Raw genomic sequence first — 13,071 nt, 5'->3', positions numbered from 1 at the left:
CCAAATAAGGCTTTCTCCCTTCATCTATATTGAACTCTGAGGTACAGATCAAACATGAAAAGGTTGAATGCTTGATTGCTTTTCTTTACCAAATTTCACAAGTTGGTTCCTTAGCACCCCAGCAAAAGTCTCAAAGTCACAAAGCTGAAAACTGTGACAACACCAATCCAGGCAACACTTAGAGGTCCCAGTCCTGGCCTCCACACCTGCTCTTCAAACCCAGTTCTGGAGACAGGCCCCTGGATCCCCACGCTCCCTGGCTCCCAGGAGAGGGCCAGGTGGAGGGCCCGAGGGCATGTAGAATTTGGGGGAGAATCTGACTCCCCAACCTGGGATCCCATCTGACAGCCAGAGTCACTCCACCCCTCGTCCACTGCTCCGCGGCAGAGACTTCTCTATGGGGGAGTTGGCTGTTATGCTTTTTTAAAGGAATACTCTCCTTACAGGTAAAAATACATGCAGGTAATTCAAGTGCTTTGGTAATATGACGCTTCTCCTCCATCCCAATTCAAGGCATTGAAAAATAAGCAGTTGGTTTTCCCTTTCAGTTGTCACTGCTATTTCCACCACCAATCACACAAAACCACTGTCTTCAGGCGTCCCTCCCACACTTAAAAACCTGTGACTGCAATAGACTCAGGGCCATAAAAGAAAATAAATAACACTCAACCTGAGTTTTCTTATCCACTGCAGACTTCCAGCCTTTGGACCTGGGGACACCCCTGTCATTACTTGGAAACATTTCCAAAGGCCCATCCCTGGGAGAGGAGCTGTCACTCTGGAAGCTATTGGCCCTGGTCACATCAGCCCAGAGCATGGGGCATGGGGACCCAGGATGAGGGTGGACAGGGACACCGAGCTGTGCCATACCTGGGTGGACGTGCAGAGGACACTGACACCTGACAGGCGGACAGGAACAGACACAGAGAAGCAATTGCTGGTGTGACTGCAGGCGGCTGGTGTGGGTTTTAATCATTAGCTGGGCTCCATGCTGCCATGGGTTAATGTGTTTCCTGCAGCCTTCTCCTCACACCCGCAGGCAGGCCTGGCAACAGCAGGGAGCCACCAGCTCTCAAACCCCGGCTCCAAAAGGGATGGTTTTCCCTTAATTTGTGGAGGGTTGTCCCTCTTTCTCAAAGGTCCCTGAACTGAGACTTGAGGAAAGCCTCCTAGTGGCTGACCCGGAGTCCCCACTAAAGAACTGCAAACGCCATCAGGGCCTCTTTTACCAGGTCACTTCCCAGAAATCCTGGCTATTCTACCCCCAAAGGTGAAAAAAAACCAAAGCCTGGGTGTTATTTCAGGTGTGGAAGGGAATGGTGAAATCAAAGTTAGAGTAGACGGAAGTCTGGCCTGGGGTTAGAAAAGGTTGGAGGCAGGTGCCCCTTCCCTGGAGATCTACGGGAACACACACCCAGGTGCAGGGATGGCTCAGGGCAGCATTTAGGGGAGGTGCTGAGGGCAGCTGCAGGCAGAGGCTGGGCAAAGGTCAGGGCCCCTTCCGTAACGGGAACTGGCTGGCCCTGACCAGTTTGGCCTGGGTCCTGCTGATTCCCGAAAGGAATGGAAGAGGTCTTCCCATCCCAGTGTGAACTCACACTGACTTCATGCCAGTCCAGCTCCCCAGCCTTCAAAAAGGACTCTGAAGTGAGAAAAAAATACAACAAACGAGCAACTGAGAAATGAAGTAACAAAGTCATCAACCCAGTCCAGGAGCCTGGCCTGCTCTGAGCTGCCCTGGAGGGGCTAGTGGACATCTCGGTCCCCAGGGCACATGAATCTCAAGAACAGGGAGCTCCCAGACTGCACCTCAACTCCAGCACTTTCTCAATGCTTCCCACTGCTCCCCCAAGCTGTAAATCCCCGGGCACTCCTGTCCATCCATACTTCTTGAGAATATGCAGAAGCCGCCAGCATGTACACCCACGGGGATGCAGCAACTGGAGACATAGGGCCTGGGGCTCCCCAGAGCAAACACAAACCCTCAGCAGCACCGCAGGGCTAGAGCACCCTGCCTTTCCAGTGGAGATACTGCCACAAGCTCTGGCCTCACCCCTGTCCCCCGTTTCTAGTTACTTGACCTTGGGCATGTCCCAGCCCCCTGAGTCCAGGTGTATTCCCCAGGCTTCTCTCATCCTAACTGGGCCTTTCAGTCTCCATATATCCCCTCAAGGGTCTTCCACGGGGCTCCTCAGATGACTCATCCCTGTATAGACAGGCTACCTGGTGCAGAGCAATCAGAAGACTTAGTTTCAAGGTTGAACTCTGGGAATACAGCATCATGCATATTTTTATTCGAGTTTCACCTGGCTTTTTACCAAAAACATAGATGTTAAGTTTGGTTCCACTGACCAAGTGGAAGACTTGGCCTTTGATCTGACATGACTCTTGAGACTTTTCTCTATTTCTAAGATCAGAGGGATTAAAGAACAAGGAAGTTTGCAAGTGTCTTTTGGCCTGAAACAAATTAATCTCATCGTGGTGGTGGTTTAGTTGCTAAGTTGTATGCGACTCTTGCGATTCCATGGACTGCAGCCCACCAGGCTCTTCTGTCCATGGGATTTTCCAAGCAAGAACACTGGAGTGGTTTGCCATTTCCTTCTCCAGGGCATCTTCCCAACCCGGGTCTCCCACACTGCAGGCCGATTCATTACTCACTGAGCTACCAATTCTGGTCAAACATGTTCTAATGAGACAGACAGCCTCTGAAGGGGCAGCTGTGCATCCCTACATGTGTGTAGGCACACGTGTACACGTGCTTTTGACTTTCAGAAAACAGCATCTATCACTCAGCTAAGACTCTGCTGTGGTATGCAGACCCATGTCTGTGCTTCTGAAGTTCACCACACAAGCAGAAACAGTCTATAGCCAGGAATAACCAGCATCTAATCAAATACCTGCACTTACAGACGAGGACAAGAAATTCCTACAGAGAGCCTGCTATGGACGGGAGCCAGCAGGAGGGACAAGGTTCCATGAGCTTCAGTAACACTTCTTCACAAATTAGTACCAACAGAAAGCCTGTACTCTGTCGTTGTCACCTAATTTTGCAGTAAAATAAAGGGAATATCATCAGAGTATGTTTTTTTTTCTTGTATCTCAAACTCCTAATTATCCAATTTGGCGGGCATCCTTACTGAAATAATTCAATACTTTTGAGAGAACCTGTCTCAGGTCAATCGTGGGAACTGTGACGATGACAGCACATGCTCACGGGCCTGTGTCCTCAACAGTCAAGGAGCCGTCCTGTCAACGTCATTTCATGACCACGTCCTCTGACTTTGTGAGTTTAAGCCAACTTTATTAAACAAGGGGCTCCCTGGTGGCTCAGATGGTAAAGAATCAGCCTGCCAGTGCAGGAGATGTGGGAGACACGAGTTCAATCCCTGGGACAGGAAGATCCCCTGGAGGAGGAAACGGCAACCCACTCCCATATTCTTGCCTGGAGAATCCCACGGACAGAGGATCCTGGCAGGCTACAGTCCAGAGGGTCGCAAAGAGTCGGACACGACTGAGCGACTAAGCATGCACGCACATACACACAAATACAAAGGTGTAGCTGTCAGAAGGCAGGTTGGAAACTGTAGCCTGAGACAGTGTAATGTGACTCCTAATGTCACCTTTGGCAGAAACTACCCATTGTCTTCACTTTAATTAAACAAGGAGAAATAAAGCTGCCCGAGTTCAGTAAACAGCTGGCTCAAATTTCAGAAGCTATTCTTATACAACCTCTCCTCCAGTTGGAGAAACCACAATGGCTGAGCAAAACAATGGGCTGTGTGCGTGCCAGCCGCCAGGTGAAGGCCTGCACCTGCGCCCTCCGCTGGGCCTGACACTGCCGCCCTCCACCCGCACGTGGCCCGGGGAGGCGGGGGCACGGCCTCTTTCAAGGACGGCAGCTGCTCTGAAGAGAATGCACTCAGACACCAAGCAGCGAGGGGCTTCCGCAGGACTGGCTCCTCCGGGGCCTCTCCAGCCTGGACAGAGGCCCATGTGTGCTTCCCGTGGGTGTGGCTGTGTGGGTGGTTCACACACATGGACTCCCAGGGTCCCCGCGAAAGCTACAGCTGCACCCAGGAATGAGTTTCCGTTGGTGCACTGATATGAATGCACCCCCTTGGGCAGCACTGGAAGGGCAAAGATAACATGGAAAAACAAACACCACTGCCTCGCGCGTCAGTAAGAAGCTGTCAGGCCAAGTTCAGAGCTCCATGAGGCTTGTGTCGTGAAAAGATCCTGTAATCAATCCGCCTGCCACCATCTGGAGGCTCTCACGCCACCTGCATCCTGACCACAGGCTCTTTTCCATGGGCTTCCTGAGTTCCTCTAAGTCTCTAAATGAGAGATGACAAGAATCAAGGTCTCAGAAGAGCCTGTCAAGGTGCCTTCACCCTCCGCAGCAGAGGGAACACTCGATGAAACCGATCAAACTGGTTCTCCCCGGCGGATGGCAAGAGAACAAGGATCAAAGACAAAACACAAACAGCAAAGGCGGCGGGAACTGAGACCTCGATCGCCCTCCTGACTTCACGGAACAACAAATAAGGATTTCCCCACTCACTGTGTACTCTCCTTATACCAGAGCCGGTGCTAAGAATCTTCATACATTACTTCATCCCATCATCCTTACAATGACCCGCGAGGAAGGTAGTAGCATCCCCACTTTATGGAAGAGGAAAGCAGATCCCAGAAGTAGGAGGGCTCAGTTCAAGGTCACGCAGCTCTCTATTGTCACAGCCTGGGGGGGACCCTGAGCTGACTCCAGCCCACGCTTGGAATCACTGCTATACTCTGTGCTGGACGTGCCTGTGAACGTGCATGTAGATCTACAGAAACAGCTAGAGCACACAAGTGACTCAGTTTTGAAGAGCCTGGCTACCTCTCCCATCACTAATGATCATGGTCACCTAGAGAAACAGTGACGTGTCCACTGCACAACCCAGCAGAACACATGCCACAGAAGTCCACAAGTGTGACCCAAATACACAGTGAAGTGCCGTTATCCTTTTCTATTCTACACGCCGTGCCTACCGCCACAGCCACAGAGTGCCTAAGGATTTAGCAAGATGCACTTCAAAGCTCGTATCTGATATTCCTCTAAAACAGTAATTCATCTGGATCTGGGACGAAGGGGGAGCATTTCTGGGCAGCGGGGTTCGGCACCTGTCTCACACACAGTCAACACCCTGAACAATTTTCCACATGGCACTTTCTCCACTGACTTGCCTTTTCCCCTCCTTGCTGATAAGGCACGTGCCGATAACGTGGTTTCCTTTTTACACTGGCTTCCAAGAAACTTGGAGCCTGTCTGCATGGTTTCATCAGCTACGTTAACATTTACAAAAGGAGGTTTGCCTCCCAGATCTTTTTCTCAGCCCCACTGCCTGCCATTTTTAGCCAAACTTCACACCTACCTTTTAAACCATCACAATAAACTGAAGATCTACAACCAGAAAAAAAAAAAAAAAAACCTAGAAAAATGAGCATCAACGCAAACAGCCAAGGGTTCAGAGTGCAACAAACACATGAAGGATCCCTGAATCCCTGTTCCAAACACCCCAGGCAGTCACAGAGGTGCCTAGTCTGGCAAAGACTCTCACACAGCATAACTTCAAGTGCAGGGCCCCCTGCAGCAGTCATGGGAGGCTGTCACATCCTGCTGGTACAGCCCATCACCGACCTCTCCTCTCTAGTGAGGACAGTGAATTATGCCCAAGTGTGTTCAAGGAAACATGCCCCAGGCTGCTGTGGCCCCAGGAACTCAGGCAGACCTGATGGCTCAGAGTTAAAGAGAGCTGAGATGGAGCTATTCCTCCTCTGCCCAGAAGGACTCCCTGCTCTCAGGTGACATATGCATAGCAGGTGATTGCCAGGTGAAGGGTCCCAGGCACAAAAGTGGTCAGAGGGCCGGGCACAGATGGGTGGGAAGGGGCACTCACACCCTAGAGCTGACTACCATCATAGCTTCAGGTGAATAAGGACACAGCTCCCTCTCCCAAACCTAAAAGGCTGATGATGAGTCCCCACAACCACTGATAACCCAAGAGGAGGAAGCTGGAAGGATAGGGGGACCCTGCGTAAGTTTAAGCAGCACTGGGAAAGAGGTGGGATGGCGGGGCCACTGGGCACCTGAGATCCACATTTCTGCTGACCATTTTCCCACAGGTGAGCAATGCCACCTTGGGGAAGGTACTCACCCACAATGTCCATCAGATAGAGATGTTCTGAGAATGAAATACCAAGCTGGGTCTGAACCCCAGTGGCACTAAATTACCACTAATTTCCTCTTGAGCTCCACTGACAGAATATGAGTTTTTCCCTGCACAGTTATCCTTGATTTTAAACTCTGTTTATGCCAATGAACCTGTCTCACCTCTCACTGTCAGGTGCCAGCAAAAGAAGCCAAGATCAGAGGTGAAGGCCTCTCAATGTCTGTGGCTTTGGAAAGCTATTTAACTTTTCTCAGGTTCTTCATGTCTTAGGTGGGTGAGCCAAGGTGACCTCTGGGCAAACATGTCTAAGACAGAGCAGGTACTCAATCACTATAAGAAAGGGAAAAACAGAACCAGGGTCTCAGTGGCCTGGTGAGGACCCACACAGCCCTCTGGTTCCCAAGGTGACATGGGGACGGTTGCTGTAATCTGGAGGTCCATCCTTGCCAATCCAAAATGCCAAGTCATGGCGCTAAAAGGATCTTGACTGATGCAGGGCCAGGAGAGAAAAAGTTGCTTTTGTGCTTTCTGCCCTGAGAAGCGACACCGTGTACCTGAAAGCCCTTCACTAAATCTCCACCAGACAAAGCTGGTGCATTTACACCACCCTGCCCATGGAAAATCCCATGGACGGAGGAGCCTGGAAGGCTGCAGTCCATGGGGTTGCTGAGGGTCGGACACGACTGAGCGACTTCATTTTCACTTTTCACTTTCATGCATTGGAGAAGGAAATGGCAACCCACTCCAGTGTTCTTGCCTGGAGAAGCCCAGGGACGGCGGAGCCTGGTGGGCTACCGTCTATGGGGTCACACAGAGTCAGACACGACTGAAGCGACTTAGCCGCAGCAGCAGCAGCAGCAGCCCAGCACGGGCAGATGGAGTGCACAGGCCAGGCTGGCCTGCCTACCTCTTTCCTACCATTTATTTATTTCTCCAGCTGTGTCCCTGGAGGGACACAGCACTTCCTGAGTTTTAGGAGAGAAAGACACATGCAGAACACAGGGCTGAGCCCTTTGGAGGGTGTCTACTGCTGCTCTAGGGAAAAACCAGCTCTGGCTCTAGAAGCCACTGGGCTCTAAGCCAACAGAGGCCCCGGAAGCAGGAAGGTGGGCAAAACCCACAGCAGGACTTTGGAATCTGTATATGGCAAAACTGGGATTGAGGGCATGGTGCCATGTCCAGACTCCATGGTGCCCTGGAGGAGGCACCAGGGAACACCCATTTCCCCTCCTCACAGGTGAGGCTGGGAAAGGCGCACACTCACAATTTGCAGTAAGAGAAGAGGGTTGTCCTGGAAGTGCACTGAGCCAGGAGTCCTATAAGCGGCTACTAAGTTATTAACAAAAGGCTGACCTTCCCCGCCCCCACCCCCCACCCCTGCCTCACAACGAGGGGCACGGGGCGGGGTGGGGGGGGGGACAGTAAGGAGGTGGGAGGCGGCAAAAGAAAACACCCAGAGGCACAGTGACATTCAAGAACATTTCCATTTAGAAAGCAGACAAGGATAAAGATTTGCCAAAGTGAAAGTGTTATCACTGTTTACCTCCAATCTGATAGAAAGATGGTCAGAGCTTCCTGTTCCAAAGCCAACACATTGTGCTCTCTGTGCAGACACCCGAGACACAAGTGCTCTGCCCACAACCTTATCACTAAGAAAATGCACAAGCAGCATCTCTGTGTTACAGCAGGGGAAACTTGGGCTCAGGGAAATGAGTTCCTGAAGTAAGTAACTAATCAGAAAGGTAGTTCTTACAAAGGAATACATGCTTCACCCATCTTTAGGCAAGTATGCAAACAGCTAGTGCAAGGTGGTCCACGGTCCACAGAGAGCTCTGTGAACAAAAGCCACAGTTCAGAGGGACAGGATCCTGGCAGAAGACTCCACAAAGACGGCACGGCAGGAAGAGTCTCAAGGAAATGCCAATGACTTACCTGTTCCAGGTGGACCTGCACACAGTGGGGACTCACCACCTAAAGGGAGAAGAAACATGATAAACGGTGGGTGCTCTCAAGAAGAAACTCGGCATCACAATCAGGTGAGGCTCCCAAGCCTGAAAGCACCTCTGACCATATTCACGGTCACAGCTTCAGGATCTCAAGACAAGAAAAACTTAGAGTTTACAGAGTCCAGATTTTTGTTCACTTTCATAAAGTCCTTATCCTTTTCAGAGAATGTCATTAAAACCATGGACCTCTCTCCTCAAGAGAAATGCCCACTGCTTATAAATACAGGACCTTCATGTTTAATTTGGAAGGCCTAAATGGCAACCCACTCCAGTATTCTTGCCTGGAGAATCCCAGGGACAGGGAAGCCTGGTGGGCTGCCGTCTATGGGGTCGCACAGAGTCGGACACGACTGAAGCGACTTAGCAGCAGCAGCAGGGGACTCCAATGGAGAAGGCAATGGCACCCCACTCCAGTACTCTTGCCTGGAGAATCCCATGGACAGAGGAGCCTGGTAGGCTGCAGTCCATGGGGTCGCTAGGAGTCGGACATGACTGAGTGACTTCACTTTCACTTTTCACTTTCATGCACTGGAGAAGAAAATAGCAACCCACTCCAGTGTTCTTGCCTGGAGAATCCCAGGGACCGCGGAGCCTGGTGGGCTGCTGTCTCTGGGGTCGCACAGAGTCGGACATGACTGAAGCGACTTAGCAGCAGCAGCAGGGGACTCCCAGGCCAGGAACTTCTGAGCTAGTGCAAAGCATTTCTCACCTGGGAGCACAGGGAGCAGGGCCAGCAGAGGGAGGGGAGGGAGGTCTGCCTGGGGGTCTTCCAGCTGCCCCAGCATCTCACAAACACACTCAGAGCCTGCATACTCTATAAAACAGAATGCCTTTTCTAGAACTATTTCCACAGGTGGAACTAAAATCAGAGTCTAAATGTGGACATTTCACTCTAGGCTGGAGTTTACTACATGAGACAGTGGGAAAGGAGTCCCTCTGACTCCATCCAGGCCCCCGCAGATGTGAGCACGTTAAGAAAGACACACAGACCAATGTGATGAGGCCACAGTTGCAAAGAGGTCAGAAGAAACACAGCTACGGGCACCCATGACGACAGACCCAGTGGGATAAATACCCCAGCTCTCAAGTCTGTCTGTGGGGGGTGGGGTCTTCTGCTCCACCACTTCCTGGCCATGGGACCTTGGGCTCCAACCACTCTGGGCTTTGGTTTCCTCCTCAGAGAACTGGAGGCAGTAAGAGCTTGTGGTGCTCAGAACAGGGGCTGACACAGGGCAGCTTCTCCTCTCAGGAACACGGAGCCCTCCCTGAGCAGAAGGGACTGTCAGCAAGTGAGAAATCAGACTTGCTTCCTGCAGTTCTGAACGGCCAGGATTCTAGCACCTGCAAGCCGGACTCAGCTCCTCCTGACTTTCTTCCCCCCAGACCCCTCGTGGCTCAATCCTCAAAGAGTTTTCTAAAAATGTGTAATGGCAGCAGAAATTCCAGGGATCTGACTAATTGTCCTTGTGGGCTGGAGTGGGCAGCAGTGCACCCTTGGTTCTTGCCATGGCAACTATTTATAGTTCTCTTGCTTATCTTACAAAGTTCCTCAAGGAACATGATACACAGTCATTCACTTGTCTGGGACACATCATTACTCCACCAGGGTTCTGACTCATGCTCTCGTCTGGGACAGGGGTCCTCTCTCCTGGCACCCCCTCTTCTTCCTCTCTACCTGGCAGCCCCTCTCCCCATACACTTAGCAGCCCCCCTCCCAGTACAGAATCACTGAGCTGAGGGTTGCTTCACTCCACACTGAGAATCCCAGGGAAGCCCGAACAACGTTTGGGAACACACGCACAGATGCTTATAGGATAGATGTGCTGGCGGTCAGACAAGGAGCCGCGTGGTCATGGAACACGGTGATTCATTTTATCCTGTGTACAGATCTCACTTGGTGCAGGCTCGTGCCCTGGTCCTTCACTAAATGCTTAGCACACTGGTGAGAAATGTGCAAGCAATCAGAGCTCCTGCCTTTGACAAAGCACTACCCATATTTCATGCAGTGGAATACCAATTCAGCTGATGAAATGAGCTGTCAAGCCATGAAAAGATATGCAAGAACCTTAAATACTTATTTACTAAATGAAAGAAGCCAATCTGAAAGGCTGCATACCATATGATTCCAACTTTGTGACATTCTGGCAAAAGCAAACTATGGGGACAGTAAAAAGATCAGTGGATGCCAGGGACTAGGGGACAGATGCGAAGGTGGAGCTTTAGGGCAGGAAAACTGTTCTTTGTGCTACTGTAGTGGTGAATAAATATCATTATGTGGCATGCGCGCTACATTGCTTCAGTCATGTCCGACTCTTTGCAACCCCATGGACTGTAGCCTGCCAGGATCCTCTGTCCATGGGATTCTCTAGGCAGGCATACTGAAGTGGGTTGCCATGCCCTCCTCCAGGGGATCTTCCAAACCCAGGGATCAAACCCACATCTATCTCCTGCACTGGCAGGCAGGTTTTTCATCACCACCTGGGAAGCCGCACATACATGTCATTAACATTTGTTCAAATCCTAGGATGTATATAACACCATGTAAATTATAAACTATGGGTAATGGTGTTAGTTGCTCAGTCGTGTCTGACTCTTGTGACCCCATGAACTGTAGCCTGCCAGATTCCTCTGTCCATAGAATTATCAAAGCAAAAATACTGGAGTGGGTTGCCATTCCCTTCTCCAAGGAATCTTTCTGACACAGGGATCAAATCCAGGTCTCCCACATTGCAGGCAGAGTCGTTACCATCTGAGCCACCAGGGAAGCCACTAGAGTTAATAATGTATCAGTACTGTCTCATCAAATATAACGAGTGTACCACACTAATGCAAGGTATTAATCATAGGGGAAATTAGGGAGAGAAGTGGGCACAGGTTAACTCTCTATACTACTTGTCTAATTTTTCTTTAAGTCTAATACTGGCCTGAAAAATAAAGTCCAGTAATTATCTAGAAGATGTGTTTGTTAAGAAAACAAAAGCAAAAGCCCTGTGTAATATCAGAAGTTCGAGTTTTAAAAACAGCAGTCACGAGGAGGACTATCCAGAAGTCAAGCATGTCCTGCATCTCCCACATCCCCTACAGCCACGTGAAATGCAGTGACACCCACCACCTGGCCTGGACCCAGGATGTCTTCCAGAAAACCAAAGAGGGCTCCATGCAGAGGGGCTCCCCAAATCCCACTTCCCGGGGCCATCACAATAAGCCCCACTGAAGGCTGACATCACTTAGGAGCTATGCAATCAACACCCCCATCTTATTTATACTAAGTACCTTCTCTTGTCAAGCACTCACTGTCCTTCACAGAAAACAAGAGTTTAAAAAGACAAGTCCTCAGGGAGGAGACACCAACTAACACAAACTGCATAAACTCTATTCTTCATTAGAAAGTGAGCGTGGGGATCCCCACTTCAGGGGAGCAAACCCCTCAGTTTAGGGGAGCAAATGTCAAGCAACAGCTCTGTATTCCCGCCAGAAAAGAGCCTCTGGTCCAGGGATCGATTACCAGCTCTACTGTCTGTTTTAACACACACTGCTGTGAAATGCAGACCACACATGTCTGCAGAAGGACCTGGAGTCAGAATGAATTTGCAAACAAAAATGCACAAGAAGTACCAACTGAGAGAAAAGAGGATGGTCTGGGAGGAAGGCAACCTTTACATACAGAGAAAACTAATGTTTACATCAAGAACTACAAACATCTACTGTAGTAAAGACCTTCATCAATTGGACACACTGACACATGTCCCTTCAGTGTGGCTCAAACCAAATCCCAGGATGCGAACCACATGGAAATCTCATACATTTCCTTAGAATAAGAAAGAGGGACGCAGCTGACCACAGTCTGGCAGAACCATGAAGCAATCAACGGTGAGGACACAGCATCTTCTCACATGGACCGCCCTGCTCCGCCTCAGGGACACGAGCAGCCTACAGGCTGACCAGAGACAGAAACCAGGGCTTCTCTGAGGGGCCACATCCAGCACTGGAGCCCCCATGGCTGCAGGCTCTGCCTGCCTCCCCCTTCAGGATGAAGACACCAGGGAACCGTGCCGAGGGCGGCCGTCCTGGGTTCAGGTCGGGTCGGTGATGGTGGGACAGGCTTACCTGCTTTCTCTCTCCATCTCCTCTGACCACAGGCCTCACCATGCCATTGAGGTCTTCTGCTATTTTCATTTGACAACAGGAAATGCCAAGGTGCTCGGTCATTTGCAGGTGGCCTTGGCCCTCCTCAGTAGGAAGGAGCCGGTGCTGCCTTAGCGTTTGGCCTCTGCAGGGCCAGTTCCAGCTCACAGAAGGAGCTGAAAACTGAGCAGGCCCACAGCTCCCGGAGTGCATGGCCCCCACGTTCAGAGGGACTGGGCAGCGCCCCCCTCACTGAGCCCCTCGCCTGCTGTGTGAAGTGGTCTGAACCAGTGGAAGCAGATGAAAACAGGGTTGCGTCACCTCCAGCAGGGCAACCTCACGGGGGTGCCGGTGGCTCAATCACAGCAGGGCCGGGGCACCTGCAGGTCCTCCTCAGCCCTCACTGGCCCGCACAACCCCGGCAGCTGGTGAGCGTCCTGTCGGTACCCGGAGCACTGAGTCCCAAGGAGGCCGGGCCACACAGGCACAATCTTCTAGTTTGGTGGCCACGGGGGCCAAACTCCACATTCCTCTCCTAATAGAAACAGTTCCCCTTTCTCACCAGGAGGAGCCTGGGAGTGCAGGTGACACATGATGTGGGAGGGACAGGCTGAGCCAGCGCCCACTAGTGACTAAGGAAGCCCCAGAGACCGGACCTTATGGCCTGTCGCTGCTCTGTGTGAGGCTGGGTCACTGTTACCAAGGGCAACCACAAACAAACAGGGCTG

At 51.2% G+C, this 13,071-nt stretch overlaps 1 protein-coding gene across 9 annotated transcripts in view; it reads right to left on the bottom strand.

Annotated features, from left to right (window-relative positions):
- TNS3 (tensin 3) overlaps positions 1–13,071 on the bottom strand; it is a 222,886-nt gene that overhangs the window by 137,677 nt on the left and 72,138 nt on the right. For 5 of the 9 annotated variants that reach the window (XM_061414398.1, XM_061414399.1, XM_061414396.1 and 2 more), the window contains one exon: positions 8,145–8,183. The exons of 3 other annotated variants lie outside the window; for them this stretch is intronic. Coding sequence is in view for 4 of the 6 variants with exons in the window: in XM_061414396.1 (XP_061270380.1) it covers positions 8,145–8,183 (39 nt within the window). In the remaining 2 variants the exon portion in view is untranslated. Of the gene's footprint in view, positions 1–8,144; positions 8,184–12,325; positions 12,650–13,071 lie in introns of those variants that run through there. One more of the 9 variants, XM_061414393.1, reaches the window with a different exon arrangement.

The sequence above is a fragment of the Bos javanicus genome, chromosome 4, assembly GCF_032452875.1.
Source record: "Bos javanicus breed banteng chromosome 4, ARS-OSU_banteng_1.0, whole genome shotgun sequence".
NCBI classification, from domain to species: Eukaryota; Metazoa; Chordata; class Mammalia; order Artiodactyla; family Bovidae; genus Bos; species Bos javanicus.
The sequence above is the reverse complement of the archived record's forward strand: the minus strand, read 5'-3'. Positions and strand labels throughout refer to the sequence as shown.